The sequence below is a fragment of the Haemaphysalis longicornis genome, unplaced genomic scaffold, assembly GCF_048455015.1.
Source record: "Haemaphysalis longicornis isolate Haplotype H1 unplaced genomic scaffold, Haemaphysalis longicornis Haplotype H1 scaffold_7, whole genome shotgun sequence".
Taxonomy (NCBI): domain Eukaryota; kingdom Metazoa; phylum Arthropoda; class Arachnida; order Ixodida; family Ixodidae; genus Haemaphysalis; species Haemaphysalis longicornis.
Window position 1 is genome coordinate 195,259,783 of NW_027526422.1, and position 15,972 is coordinate 195,275,754.

General features: G+C 48.5%; 1 protein-coding gene across 1 annotated transcript in view; it reads right to left on the reverse strand.

Annotated features, from left to right (window-relative positions):
* Positions 1 to 15,972, reverse strand: part of Dtn (transmembrane protein 132C dtn) — a 58,928-nt gene that overhangs the window by 36,918 nt on the left and 6,038 nt on the right. The window contains exons 2-4 of the mRNA XM_077679496.1: positions 10,860 to 11,260; positions 3,659 to 3,840; positions 1,644 to 1,922 (exon numbers count right to left, since the gene is read on the reverse strand). Of these exons, the coding sequence (XP_077535622.1) occupies positions 1,644 to 1,922; positions 3,659 to 3,840; positions 10,860 to 11,260 (862 nt within the window). The remainder of the gene's footprint in view (positions 1 to 1,643; positions 1,923 to 3,658; positions 3,841 to 10,859; positions 11,261 to 15,972) is intronic.

Consider the following 15,972-nt stretch of genomic DNA (forward strand, 5'->3'; position numbering starts at 1 on the left):
CGTGAGCAATGACGCGTTGAAAAAAAAAGCTTGAAATAGGCTTCGGTAGCCTAAGCATAGGGGGCGCTGGCGTAGGCAACGATGGAGACGTCAAAATAGTGGCCGCACTATTAAACCGTCTATGACTGCTAGCGGTTTGTGCAGCTTCGTTCTTCGCTTTTAATTGTTGTTAACCGTAGATTTCACCGCTTTTCTTTCATTTGAGCCTTCAAGAATCAATTTGAGCACTGAATTTTTTCAATGTAGGGCCTGAGAGGCAAAATAAAACGTGCCTCGACCGGAATTTCGTTCTTCCTTTCTTGCCGTGACTTCGTTAAATCGAAAGCGCCGCACAAAATTACTTCGTAAAATTGAGACAAAAATACATGCATTTAGCAAAATTTTGTTAGAAAACTTGAAAAAATTCGTTATATCGCGAATTTCGTTAAATCGAGGTTCGTTATATCGAGGTTCAACTACAACGCAAAATAATCCATCAACATTATGGGAGTGAACTTTAAGGTGCCACTTCCCCTCGATGGGCATACTTCACCTAGCTATCGCACATATTGCTGTTGCTGCTGCTGCTGCAATTAGCTCTTCATTTCAGTCGTTACGGCTTTGAAGAGGTACTAGTAGTATAAAGTGCCCATCAAGTGCAAGGTAATAAAACTTGCTGACAGCAAGGGGAACCGAGGAGCCTAGCGCACCCTGGGTGTTTCAGAGACATCAGTGCACAACTGATGTAAACAATGCAAAGCCATGCTTGCATGCAAGGCTTTACCCATCCTGAGTGTGGACGTTTGCGAGAGCTTGGAGACTCACTGGTGTTGTAATTCATAAATGAGCAACAAATGAACCAACTAATTTTACACCACATGAAACTTTGGTGGCACCAGTGGCAAGAAACCATTTTGAAAGCCCATTTTAATGCAGTGTAAAATAAGTTCCCAGCGGTGCATCGAAAAACCCCTTCTCTTATTGCCTCCACCAGGGTTCATAGTATTGAGAAATGTAAAGATTACAGTTTTATGACTAACAGTGTTCTGTCGATTGTTCCTCCAAAAATGACTAATTATCTCCAGTTATCTCGGTAACTAATTGACTGACGCAAAAATAAAGGCATATTTGAAATGAGTGGGGGGGAAAGCAGCAAGACTGGCAAGTTACACAGAGTTTACTTAAAAATTAAAAGTAGTGCGGTGACGTTTATTGACACACACGCCTGCAAACAGTCACGTCGTCTAGTTAGACCAGAGTCCGAGTGAGCGTAGCAAAACCAGGGCTGAAGTCCGAGCTGTGCGAGCACACACTTCGTCTACTCCCGAAAGCACTGCATGCCACATAAACCTCTAGGAAGACTGTCCACAAACTGCTATCCTATGTTACCACATGGCCACTGGGAAAGTGTCCATCTTCTGGTGGTCATGTTCTTCGCTACTGTAGTTGTTTTAAAGCCATGTCTCCACGCCAGTGTGCGGCCAGTGTGATGCCAGTGTGCTGCTCCCTGTACCATCATTGTTCTCTACTCGCCATGGCTCTTTGTCGCAGGAACGGGGGCAACTATCATGCAAGCTGCTCACCCACCACGCTACCTCAACACGATGGAGGGTTGTACTTGTACGCGTTCGTCCGCGCAACGAAAAGGTACGAGGGGCACACACCGGATGATGAAGACGTGCAGCGGGTATGCCGGGTTGGGCCGCACGAGCAGAGGCACGTAGACCTTGGAGCGCGGGTAGACGGGGCCCTGGGGCACCAGCAGGCAGACCACCCCGTCCCCACCGCTCAGCTCCTCGTAGCTGCCGTGGGCGACGGACAGGGGCAGCCGTCCAAGAGACCGCCCCGGGCTGGGGGCCCCCGGGGACGCAGACAGCCGCAGGGACTGTCCCTGGCACTCCTGCTGCTGCTGCTGGGGGCCACTGCTACGCACCAGGGCATAGCTGCACGCAACAGGGGAGAGAGGGAGCCTAATCTGATTCCTCTGGTCAAATGTGGGCATTTGTAATGGAACGTTCAGTCACAATCCTCACTCGTCCATTGCATTACAGTAAGAAACAACATGCTGAAAATGTACAGACACACTGCACTGGCTCGGTGTCTAAGGTATGCTGTTGCTGAGCCCAAGGACATAGCTTCAATCCCAGCCTGAGCAACCACTTTTTAGATGGGGGCAAAAAAATTAAAGCCATTCCACTCAATGTTAAAGCTGTCGGAAGTGCGGAGCAGTGATTCGTCATAATGGGCTGTGGGGCCATTATCCGCTCACTGCTACCACTCATCATGCTCTTCGCAACCATTTCACTCCTCTCTCGATGAATGGAACGGAGGTTTGTCCACAGCATTTCAAATTTCCCACCTTCGCAGTGCTTGTGCGCCCCCTGCCTGAAACAGTACCAGTGGGAGTTCTGTTCTTCTGTGCTTACTTTTCCTCCCGCACATGCCGGTGTTGCACCGTCACTTTCTTTTTGCTTACTGTCTCAAAAACCAACTCAACGAGCGTTCCTGACTAAATGAACACGGGCGTGGCCAGTGAATTACGCAGATTTTGCCGCAAATCTGCCTACGGTTTTCTTTGCGCTAAACAACGGCAAGGTGTATGACAAGCGCCAGTGGTTTACGAGTTTTGAATGCTTATTACCATATAAACCGCTTGGCTTTCAAAGCCTCTTGGCTACGCTGTGACAACAGCTGCTACAACGGAACGCCGGCTCTACTTGGGTCCAGTGAGCGAGCTACGGCAACAAGGCGAACCCCTAAAGTTCTCAGCGCTTAAAAGCGATAATGTCCTTTTGTCGAGAGTGCAGCATGTGTTAAAACACCTCGAGTAGTCAAAATTGGTCAAGTGGTCAAAGTACGAGTGAGAGTGCCACCGAAGAGAGACTACCAGTTTGACAAGGATGGTGACGGGATAACGGAACCGCAAGAGGATTTCAACAAGAGATACGTGACTTGTGGAGTGTGAAAAAGAATGCGACTATGAGATTGAAGCGTCCACACAGCAACACAATGGGAAGAGAGATGAGAGTTGCAAAAACGCAATGTCAATCAATGCGTATAAAGAGGATGGTAACAAGCATAATGAGGAGCACTACAAGGTGAGGGTGCCTCCAAAGGTGTCTCCTTGGAACTCACTAGGACTCTGCCTCGTTCATTCTCAACATACAGCTGTTTGTTTACTTTCAGCTGTGAGACAGATGCAGTAGTTTCATATTTGTAGTTTGGACACACGAAAAAAAACGACACAGACAGGCAAGACGAGTTTTAGCAGTGACATCAACATGTGACAAGGAATGTAATGAGAATGCTTCCCCTTTAGGGCTGTTTAGGGCCAGCTGCCCATTGCATGCCACGCCTCATGAAGTATTTGGTCAAGAACAGTACCTGCATGACCCCAGAAATGACAAGCTTATGAGCATGTAATTGCCGATTCCTTTGAAACATAGAGGTGTACTTGCAGCAAGACAGGATTCCTAACAGACTGCGCAGAGAGAGGGTGCGCGAGTGAAAAATATAGGGAGGAAGAGAGACAGAAAGACGGGAAAGGAGAGAGGGGGAGAGAAGGGAAGAAAAGGAAGAAGAGAGAAGACGGAAAGGAGAGAGAGAGAAGGAGAGAGGGGGATAGAAGAGACGGAGAGAGAGAGAGAGGGGAAAGGAGTAAGTGAGCCGGCCCACTGACCGCAGAGCGATGTTTGGCCGGTGGGCCTTGTGGGCGGTGGTGGCCCAGAGGGGGGGCCACCAGGCGGCCGGCAGGGTGAGCTCGGCGAGGCAGGCCCCGTCCCGGTTGGGCTGGCACACGCTCACCAGCTGCTCCGAGCCCAGCTGTGCGTACAGGGCCACACACGCCGACGGCCCGCCCACCTTTGAAGGAGGGAGGAATCGGGGTGGGAGGGAGGGTGGCCGTGTGTCACCCATAGGGACACCCACTGCTCGGCAGTGGAATCCCGAAAGCAGACAGACATTTGATGGTGCCAATGTCCAGAGAACGGGACTGCTGTGCACACAACTGTAATGGCAGGGTTGCTAACAATCTCATGACGGTAACAAGCTCTGCCCATTGGCTATATGCAAGCTGACTCGTGGGCTACACATAGGGGAGAGAAAACAAAGTGATGAGGAATTAAAATGGCTACTGTCGGCATTGCTTTCCCGTCTGATTATTTGTAGTGCAACTTGCAGTGTTCAAACCTGGAAAACAGGGTCTACAGTCCGCCGATTCGTCGTTGTTGGCCAAGTTGTGAAAATTGTGTCATCATGAAAGGTGCGAGAAGATTCGTGAATCATAAGTTTTGTATGCAATATTCAGTTACACAGTTTCTGCAAATATCAGATGCTTTTCTATTGTCTCCAAATTTCTCTAACACGACAAGTTTTTCAACTTGTCATCTTTAAGGGAAGTAGCTATATATCTATTGTGAACAGAAATGGGTAGGCTCTTCCAGTTTTCAGACAGATGATGCACGATGGTTCAATCAAAGGTTGGCCCTGCCAGTGACCCTGGGACATGCACTGCTTGGTGTATGATCTGGCTCTCAGCACTGAACAAACATTAGTTCGTAGAACTGAACACCTGAACAGTAGGTGTATTCAGGTTTTTGGAGTACAGTCTAATGCACTAATCACAATATTGATGTTCCACAAAAAAAAAAAAAACATTGTTTGAACCAGTACTTGTTATAACAGGGTTAGCCAGAAAAAGTTAATTTTGTAAGCGTTTTGGGGTTTTAACCCAGTATTTATCCCCCAGCCGACCAGCCAGGCTTAGCCATGCGTGTGCCAAGCAACTCCACAGGGCCCCTAGGAAAGACCGCCATCTTTCACATAGGAGGAAGTCTCTGCATGGAATCCTTGACTGTTCCTGTCTTTTTTAGCGATTGGCAGATTGCATGTTGCTGAAGTAGTGTTGTTTTCTGCCTTTTTAACATCGGTAATCAACATTAGCCTAGCGCAGGAGTTCTCAAGCATGTTGGTCCCAGGGAACCCTGCTAAGTTCCGTTAAGTGCCAAGGAATCCCCCTCCCACCAGTTTTCATTCCGTTCATGCTACATTAACGTGCAATAAATTCAAAAGCAAGCAAGGGTATCGTTTTTTTCGCCGTCGACTTTACGTGAATGCGTACGCTAGCGGCACCTATCTCCAAACAGGAGAAATGCGCATGGCAGTAATACAAGGCCGAGATTCAAGTGCAATAGTTTAACCACGTGGCCCGTTTTCGGAGTCTGGCTGGCTACAAGCTGCTGGGGAGATTTATTGCGCAGCTCGCGCGTTTCTGTTATGCGCCGAGATGTGCCTACTGACACTCGGGCGTGAGTAATGGAGGTTCCTTAGATCGATCGCACCTCAAGTTCACTATATAAGACTTTGCGACTGCGGAACCAGGGAAAATTTATCAGTGGCTCACGGAACCCTGAGGAGGGGCCTGCGGAACCCCAAGGTTCCGCGGAACCCACTTTGAGAAACCATGGCCTAGCGGATTTCCTTTACCCCGCAGTAGCTTTATTTTAATACAGACAGTGTTGGAAGAGGTACCCCCTGCCTCTCTTATTTTCTGGGCCAGCTGACAGCAGGAGAAGAGGGACAGTCAGAAAGCATGGCTACATAAAAAGCGCCATCTTTTAAGTGCGAATGCACTTCTTAAGCGAGCCTGAATCGTCCGCCGCCGTCGTCCGCATAGCAACAGCTGCGGGTGCGCGCGCTCCTCGTCTTCCCTAGCAACGGGGGGAGAGGGGCGTGCGCTACTCTCCTCCTCCTCTCTCCGCTCAGTGACTGCGGGTGTTGGGCGCCTCCTCTCCACTTCGGGCGGGAGAGCTCTTGCTCGCGTAGCGGGCGCTCCGCATTCCGACGCGTGAGGGCGCTCGTGTAGCCCTCGCCGTAACGGCGGGCGCTACTCTCCTCCTCCTCTCTCCGCTCAGTGACTGCGGGTGTTGGGCGCCTCCTCTCCACTTCGGGCGGGAGAGCGGGAGGGCATTCGCACTTACACACTCTCCCCCTCGGGGAAGTGCGAGGGAATTTTTTTTCCGAGTGTTAGAAAAATAGAAAATGCTGCAACTTATTTCCTGCTTTAAAGCAATGCACCCAAGATCTCTCACAGCCCTCCAAGTACTATACCTTACGCAGGCTCATAGTGTCAGGCTCAATTGCTGTAACCAGTAACGAGGAAAATGACCATTGCTATAAGCGGTTTATTTACCATAAAGCAAAGTTGACGGTGCCACAACTGTTGATTGTTATATCCAATATATTGTTATAACCGGTATTGTTATAAGTGGGTTGGACTGTATTCGCATTACAGTGGAATCTCGATAATATGATAATGGATGAAATAAATTTGAAAAAAATTCCCCAGCCACCGTGATAAATGATATGAACCGACTAAAGCTTCTACAGCAGTACCTCGTAAAATGGTATGAATCATGGCATAAATTACGTATTTCAGAAAAACTGTACCACGTTTGACTGCCCTGATAAATCTATGACAGCAGGTGCTGAGTTATGTTTCATTCACTATTGCGGATATTGCAGTTTTAAATCGTACAATGTGAGGGTACAACGTACATGCAGGAATGGGTCATGCACACAAAAATATATAGCACTTCTGCTTATTGAATGGCTCCTGGTACATACATACATACATACACACATACATACATATGATGTACCGTATTTACACGATTGTAGGTCGACCCTTTTTTTTCAAATTTGACAATCCAATGTCGGGGGGTCGACTTAGAATCAAAGTCGAACCGTCTACCGCTAGTAACGGCAAGAGAAACGAGAAATCGGGGGTGTTACGAGGTGGGGACAGCTTTGCACCCTCGTTCCCATGGTTATGGTCTAAAGTGTGAACCACATGAGGCGTTTTCTGCTCGCGAAAATGTGCCGCGCTGACGCTGCCGCGAATTCCAACCCGCATGCTGCGCGCTATGCGATCGGCGGCGGCAACATGGCGGCGTCACCAGCCGCGAAGAGGTGCGCGTAGCTCCAGCGACCGCTTTTAACCGCTCTTTAAGATATCACTGAAGGCACAAACGAAGACGCTTGTGCAGGAAAGGAAGCATTATCCGCGCCGCTAGGGAAAGCGCCAATCAAATATCCGCCACCGTGGTAAGCCTAAACATCTCCGTCGGCGCCAGCCGGCTGATGCAAGCCGTCAGGCTCCTCCCACTACCGCGCCCGTTACGCGTCATACCGAGATAGAACTGGTAGAACTTAAAAGCAGCAGAAGCTGCCGTGCACGCGTAATCGTCGACGCCGGCGTGAAAAAGTATCCCGCGCAACGCCGACGCGCACGAATCACGTGCAAAAACGCGTCAAGAATCGTTTTATTCGTCTCTAATAAACAAAATGAGTATTAGCGAATCCCTTGATTGAATGCGCGGCGCCAACGTAGCCCAAATCATATCACATTGTTCAGTACACTTCCGAACGCGATGGTGGGAGGTTCCGTCAGCTGCCATGTTGTTTGTTTTGGTATTGCGCGGCAGTGGCCGCTGCCGGTTGCTTCGATGGTTGTCATCTCGCAGCAAATGTGCTCTTCCCGCTCAAACCACAGCGCATGGTTATTCCGGGTGCTTACATAAAAGCTTTTCTTTTTTAACATCTACCGCGCATACTGCGAATGCACGGCTCTTGTGGGAGCATCGATCATTAGAGCCGCCGTGTGGGTTGACGGAAGAGCTTCTCTTTGTGATACGATTTTCTAGGCAGCGCTTGCATCTTTTTTTTTTTGAGACATGCAATTTTTTGGGTTCGACCTACATTCGAGTCGACTTACAATCATGTAAATACGGTACGCATACCTGTTAAATCAAAAGTGCGGCACAAGATTACCTCCATAAATCATGAAAGAAATACATGGTTTTCAACCGGGGAAAGAGACAGAGAAATTAAAAAATTTGTAACATTGCTGATTTCGTTAAATCCAGATTTTTATAACGAGGTTCAACTGCCATGAAAGCTGTCCCCATAATTGCTGCTCCATCTCAGAATGCGAATTCGCGCCATTGACGTAAAGCTTCATCTGCCAGATCAGACTGCAGTTAGTACAAGCTTTGAGGTCATGACGACATCAAAGGGCGATAGGCAGATGGAAGTGGACACAATCAAGCAGCACAAGTTCCCAAGAAGCCAAGCGGACAGAACTGCCACCTTAAAGGAGCCATGAAGACCAAACGGAACTTTGGTCCATTAAAAAAGCTTCTTCGTCCCGGTGACAATGATGTCCATTTTATTGTGTGTGTGATTTCATAAGTGAATTGTGAACACTTTGTCACACAGTCGCTGCCTTGTTGCGGGTTTACAGGCCTCGTCAAGCTGTCTTCATTCAGCTTTTAGCCAGGGAATCCCGCCACAATTTCTGTATTTTTTCTGGCAAATACAATGAATTAAATTGAATTGAATTAAATCGCAACGTCACGGCATCTTGTTCGTGTGATTGGCAGCCACCAACTAAGGCAACCGTCACGAAAGACTGCAACAGGGCTGCTAGCTGTGCTGAACATCCCACCTGAATGCCAATGTGCAGGCATGATACAGTTAAACCTCGATGTAACGAACTTCAATGTAACGAAACCCTCGATGTAACGAACCACGGAATTTTTTGTAACTTCAAGTGTATGCACACCATGTATTTTCACCCTCTGTGTAACGAAGTCCCGTTTGCCGGAATTTCAATGTAACGAAGTTTCATGGAGAACGAGGCACGATATTTAAGTTGTAGAAGTAGATTTTGGAAGACACAAGCGCCGAAATGGGGTCCCAATAAAACGCGAACGGCGACACGGGTCGCCCAATGCCGCGGATGCAGCCAGCCACGGAGTCTTTGATTAAGTCCCTTGCCTACAAACGGCGTGGCGTGCATACACGGCTGCCGCACTGTTTCTGACGGAGCTTAATCGTCTACGGCTTAATCGGCATCAGCGTGAACCGCACGCAGCGTTTTCTCCCTGCAAAAACGCAAAACGCGCCCCGCAAGCCACAGGCGCGCTGACGCAGCCGCGGAGACCACCCGCGCGATGCGGGTAGCTCCAGCGACCGCTTCTAACCTCTCGCTGAAACGCAACTCGAGGGGCATATGAGAGGGGCGTGCGAGAAAAAAAGCGGATAACGTGGGCGAAATTTTCATTGTAAAACGTGACACGCGCCGCTTACGAAAGCGCCCATCAAATATCCTCCGCGGTGGTAAGCCTAATCGCCACTGGCGTTGCCGCCGCCGCCGCAAGCCGCCGCTTTGCACTTCGTTCGAGTTCGCTCATGCTTGTTGGGTTTCGTCGTCCCAGCAAGCATTTGTGAATCTTTATGAGCCTTGCACGCGCGTTTTTTTTTTTTTTTTTTCTTCTTCACACCGGCGTTTGCGATTACGTGCCGGCGGCGGGAAGTGACTCGCGCTGCGCGCAGCAGTGGGAGGAGCCTGACCAGTTTCGCCAATGGGGAGGCGCGCACCCTATGGCGGGAGCTTCGAAGCGCTCGGGGATGCCGGCTGGCTAGACGATAAGGCCGCCGCGAAGGATATTTGATGGGCGCTCTCGTAAGCGGCGCGTATGACGTTTTACAGTGAAAATTTCGCCCACGTTATCCGCTTTTTTTCTCGCATACCCCTCTCGTTTGCCGCTCGAGTTCCGTTTCAGCGAGCGGTTAGAATCGGTCGCTGGAGCTACCCGCATCGCGCGGGTGGACTCCGCGGCTGCGTCAGCGCGCCTGTGGCTTGCGGGGCGCGTATTTTCGGGAAGAAAACGCCCCATGCGGATCACGCTGATGCCCGCGTAGACGATTAAGCACCGATAGAAAAAGAAGCAGTGCGCCGGCCGTGTATGCGCGCCACGTTTTCTTTTTCAGGAAACGCTTCACGGGATGAACACTTCATTATAACCGCGAATTTCAATGTAGCGAAATTTCAATGTAACGAAGTAAATTACGAATTTTACCGACTTCGTTACATCGAGGTTTAACTGTAGCTATGTTTTTAGTGCTTCCCCAGACTACAACACTCCTAATCCTAATATGTCACTACAGCACCAAATTCAAAATTTTTTCAAAATTTCTTGCATCTTTTCGGTTAAAAAAGGAGCTGTACTGGAGCTGAGTGCGTAACCAATGGCTAGTTCCTTCAAATTGAGTGAAGCTGCATGTTGTTCACATGGCCCCTTTAAAAACAAGTTTATTTATTATTTATTTATTTGATTATTTACAGGATACTGCCAGCTACACTTAAGGAGCCGTAAACAGGAGCGGACAAGCTTAACTGATACAAAAAAGGGGAACAGGAGTAGTTCTAGACAACTGTGCAAGGTAACGCGCATAGAACAAGCAAAGGAACACATTTTGTTCCCACGGCGAAAGAAAAAAGCAATAAATAATGCAAGAACGGGGGACTTCAAAGGCGACAACTTTCTCGCTCAGTATAGCATCAAATGGGTGGATGACCCATCTGACTTCCAATCTGCCCTGCGCAAATTTCTCAATGTGTAAAGTTCCGACTGATACTTCTTGTGTGCCCTGTTGTATCTTGTTTGCCAGTGCAGCGTTGATGATCGGCTGCCATGTGTACTTCTTGGCATTGAAATGTACTGCGAGTGTGAAATGCGCTGTGTGGTAGCTCCCTGTCGCTTCTTCTTCTTCTTTTTTTTCCTTCTTTTTTTACAAATGTATCTTTCGCCCAGTTGTGTCTGTTCGCTCAGTGCGGTCTTTTTTACGCGTGTTGATGTATGCCTTGTATGGATAGTATCCACCCCTATGTAATGCCTCTCGGGGCCTTTAGGGTATTCAAATAAAAAAAATAAAAAAATCAACACACAGAGCACACTGGCAAGCAACAAGTGGAAGAAGCAAATCCAAATTATTTAGAATGAACTGTAAACCACAGTGACAGCACAGACACGCACCTCCGACCCCGTGTGGAAGAGGATGCGCAGAGTGGGCTGGTCCCTGCGGGGCGCCGGCGTCACGAGGTGGGCCGTCACGTCCCCCATGGGCTCGGGGCCGTCCGACGGCGGCTGGGCGGCGGCCGCACTGCTCTGGTTCCCCGCTGTGGTGGCACCGGAAGAGGCGGAGGCGGCCAGCGGGCTGGTGGCGTACACCGTCTGCCGCACGGAGAAGGGCCCGAACTGGGCCACCACCGTGATGCGGCTGGAGAAGGTGAGCGCGAAGCGGCGCGAGGGCTCCGAGCCCGGCCCAGGGGCCTCCACGCCGCCGGGGGGCTCATCGGGCGAGCTGAGGAAGAAGGCCCCCGTCGCATCCCCGGGGTCCAGCAGCACCTCCACCCCTCCCGCCCACAGGCACCGCACTGCGATAAGGGGGGAGAGGAGAGGTCATCATTATCATCATCATTATCACCATCAGCAGCAGCCTTGTTGTACCCACTGCAGGATGGAGGCCTCTAATAATGATTTCGAGCCACACCTATCACGAGCTAGTCGAGCCCATTCTTTGCCCCCAAATTTTCATACCTCATCCTTCCATCGAGTCTTCGGCCTGCCTCTGTTTTGTTTTCGGTCCGTTGGCAGCCACTCCATTAAAACAGGTGGTTTCTTTCAATATTTGAAAAAAATAAAAAAGAAGCCAATAAAAGGCCCCTATAGGTTGCATTCACTGGTGAGGCACACATGCAGGCAACCATGTGAGTTATGCCGTCACTGGTTACATCAGGCTCCGCAGGATGGCGGTACTTGTCTGTGCTAAGCATGTGTGTTGGATGTTCCAAACTCTACCCTACCGAACACAAAGTAATGCGTCAACTCCAATGTGAGTGCAATTAATAGCATCTCTGTTGACACCACCATTCAGAATCGGGTTGAAACGGATCAGACAACGCACGCCGGTGTTTTTTTATTCTGCGGCGTGCGGGCACAGTGACACAATCCGCGCCATGTCCGTGGCGCCTCGGCCATGTCCGTGGCTGTTTCCAGTGATGCCAAGCAAAGAATCGACAGCTAAACTTTTCAGTGAATAGGTACTATTTACGTCATCACCATCATCAGCTTATTTATTTCTACTGCAGGACAAAGGCCTCTACCCCCCCCCCCCCCCGCCAACTTCCAAGTGCTTCTATCCTGCGCTGGCAGAATCTCCTCTTCCTTATCCAACGATTTCCCTTATCTCATTCCACTATCGAGTTATTAGTCTTCCCCTACATCTGGTCCCATCTCTTGGTAGCCACCCCATCAACCTGTGTTGGCTCAACTTTTGGTTTTGTTGCGCTGAAGTGACACTTTCGCTGTGAGGCATGCCTTAGTAGAGTGGTACACATGAGTATATGCCATGGAAACTAAAGGCCCAGACGTCACTTTTTGTGAAGCCACTCCCGGCATGTCAGGTCGTCCGCTAAGCCCACTGCCCTTTCCCAGTCTCCTCTGCTGCACCCCCACCATGTCTGTAGCTACTTTTGTTCAAAAAGCAGCTGATGAGGCACACTGGGACCCACAAACCTCAAGGAAACCTGCTGACACCACCAAAGCTGTTGGAAATGAGCAGTACTTGCCTTCCCTGCCACTAATTTTGTTCACACCCATAGTTTTGTCAGAAAGCTGTAAAAATTCTCCACAGCCTTTCACCAGACTTAGTCAATATAGATGTAAAGAATTAAGCGACACTTCCTGTGTGGATGACCTTAAAATGACGCAACTCCCCCCGGACTTTTTACAATGCATTGGGGAAGTTGGGTGCCTCCTCTCCTGAGTATTCTTTCCTCCATGGTATATGCCAGCTGGCAGCCTTTTTGTTTAAGTGACCGAAAAGCCCTTTAACTTCTTGCTTGGGCAAAAAGGTCAGGCTTTCGTAGCTTCTTTGGCTGCTGTACGGCAAAGAAAGATGCTTTCTTTGGCTAATGAAACCTGTAATTTCTCTATACCATTTTTCTTGATTTTTTACATGGCATAAAGAAAAATTTTACGCCTTTACGAGTGAGCGGGAACGCTATGGTGCAGTATAAATGAAAGCAAAGAAGCTACTCCACAACTGACTACTGCTGGTGAGTAGTTAAGCCAATAAGATTGTGGTTGCAGAGTCAATAATTAAGTGCGTTAATTATCTCAGCCTTCTTTCTCTCGCTGGCGGTTGTAGTATTGAACTCTCAGACTAAAAACCAGTGGTAGTTTGCACATGCACACCAGTAAATTTTTCAAACTGCACTGGTGCACAGGGAAAAACATGTGATTGAAGAATGAGCAAAACGATGGGAACCAGTCATGGCGTTTAATTAAACGAAGCAGCTAGTTTGGTCCGCTGTCTGGATACTGCAGCCTGCATTCTCTAAAACAAAAGATGTGCTACGCAAATGTTGTTAGATACGTTTATTTCACTTCGCAGGACGTCTCACTGTGTAATTTTAGAAAAAAGAAAAGTTTGCACAAACTCCCCCAAATCCTTTCTGGCCCTCGAGATTTGTGATAATAAGCCACCCAGAAAATTTTAAGAGTGATACCTGCTTTTAAGTCTTTTGCCTTTTTTGCACTACTAAACAGCTATACTGTTGCCAGTTAACAGTGCCATAGTATTTGCAGTGTCAGTGCTGCAATAAACTAAAATGAGCCAACTTACTTTTCTAATATTAATGTGCTCTCAAGACCTAGTTACGTAGCATTACTGCGGTCCTGTCCAATCACAAATGCAGCAGCCAACATGACAGCCTCTTGCTGTACAAATAAAGGCAACATGGCCATTGTTACAGCAGTAAATATCCACTTAACACATGGTTTCTCAAAGTGGGTTCCGCGGAACCTAGGGGTTCCGCAGGTACCTCCTAAGGGTTCCGCGAGAGACTGATCAATTTTCCCTGGTTCCGCAGTCGCAAAGTCTTATATGGTGAACTTGAGGTGCGATCGATCTAAGGAACCTCCATTACTCACGCCCGAGTGTCAGTAAGCACATCTCGGCGCATAACAGAAACGCGCGAGCTGCGCAATAAATCTCGCCACCAGCTTGTAGCCAGCCAGACTCCGAAAACGGGCCACGTGGTTAAACTATTGCACTTGAATCTCGGCCTTGTATCACCCCCATGCGCATTTCTCCTGCTTGGAGATACGTGCCGCTAGCGTACTCATTCGCGTAAAGTCGACGGAAAAAAAAAACGATACCCTTGCTTGCTTTTGAATTTATTGCACGTTAATGTAGCATGAACGGAATGAAAAATGGCAGGAGGGGGGGGGGGGGGGGGTTCCTTGGCACTTAACGGAACTTAGCAGGGTTCCCTGGGACCAACATGCTTGAGAACCCCTGACTTAACGTACACCACATTAACACCAATCAAACACCACACTGAAAGGGCTTAACTGTGTGTCACTATGTACACCAAATACAACCTAATTTAGACCACATTGACACTTTGGCAGCCATATAAAAAGCGAGCCGTTCACAGTGCATCGAAGCACAACAAAGGAAAATTTCGTCCAGATGCAATGCGGTGGCAATACGGCAATGACAAAATAAAAAATTGAACTCCCCAAGCCGACGCTATGCTTTCAAAGAATGTGTCATTGAAAAACGTGCCTTTCAAAGAAGCATTCAACTGACAAGTGAAAGCAAGGCTCTAGCACACCTGTAGTGTTGTCAGGAACAAGAGTAGCCATAATGTCCCTTGCTGAAGGAAATTCTTCACATTTTTTTAAGTAGCTGGCAGCAAGCTCTGATGTACCCCAACAGCTTGTCCTTCCCATCCTCAGGCTCTGCAGTGCTTATTACGTATGTGCAAGCCTTTCCAGTACGTAAGTACGCAAACTTACAGCTGCACAGTGAAAATTTTTGCAGTGGGGTCTTTCTGTTGCCTGGCAGCTGTCTCAAAGAAAAATTTCCAAGAACACTCACCTACAAGATTACCAAAAACGGTCACTAAAGGTAAATACGAAAAATGGCGCTGTTCAAACATACACAAGGAGTTCGACTGTCATGATTGGCTGATAGGGTTGTCACCTGTCCGGATTTTGATTGATTGATTGATTGTAGGGCTAACGCGCCGACGCAACGCAGGCGATGAGGCGCGCTGTAGTAGAGGGCTCCGGATTAATCTTGACCACCTGGGGATCTTTAACGTGCGCCGAAATCTCTAACACACGGGCGTTTTTGCTTTTCGCCTCCATCAGAAAAGCGGCCGCCGCGACCCGGAATCGAACCCGCAAACTCATGCTGAGCAGCGCAACGCCTTAGCCACTGAGCCACCGCGACGGGTAATTTTGATCCGCCCGACAGTTTTTTTTTTTTTTTTAGTAGACAGCAGGCCAGTTGCCGGTCCATACTTAAAACTGGCCATCTTTGGCTTGACCAGCTTTTTGGCCATCATAACGCAATTATTTTTTTCGGCATTGCATAAGCGTAAATTCAGCAACTATGACCATAAACGTGTCGAAAGGCTGCATACTGCATACTTTTTAATGTTTATTTGGTGGAGTGAGATTGAAAGAAGAGCTTTTAAAAGACGAAGTATGTGTGGTTACTTTTCAGAGCAGCAGATATTCAAAGCAATAATCAATATCTCAGTCACTTTCAGTGCAAATGTTATGCTTATTTCTCTCTAGGAAAAACCATACAATAAATGGCACTGCATGTCAACAAGCTTTTTTTCTCTTTTTTTCAACAGAAGTTCAACACCCCCCCCCCTCCCCCTTGAAGGGAAAGGTGGCAACCTTATTGGCTGATGGCACTGTCATCCAGAAGAGAGCCCAATAAAGGATGGGGAGCAAAGAGAGAAAGACACGTTTCCCCTCTCTGTTCCACAGCAAGATTTCTCTGCTCATCACAGTCTTCCTTCAGCCATGGAACCCACCAGTTCCACATTCATCGTTCTTCAGTTCACGGCACTGCATTGATGTCACAGGTGATCACGTTACCAGACATGGAAGCGATGTCAACCAGCTGTGATGACACTACCAGCTGGCTGCGATGTCATGTCTGCTGTCAAAATTTTGCACCAGCTCCCTCGCGCATAAGGGCACTGTTCATGCCCGTATTGCACGCATTGCATGCTATTGCATGCCAGTATTGCCAGCACGGCATGAGCAAGGGTAT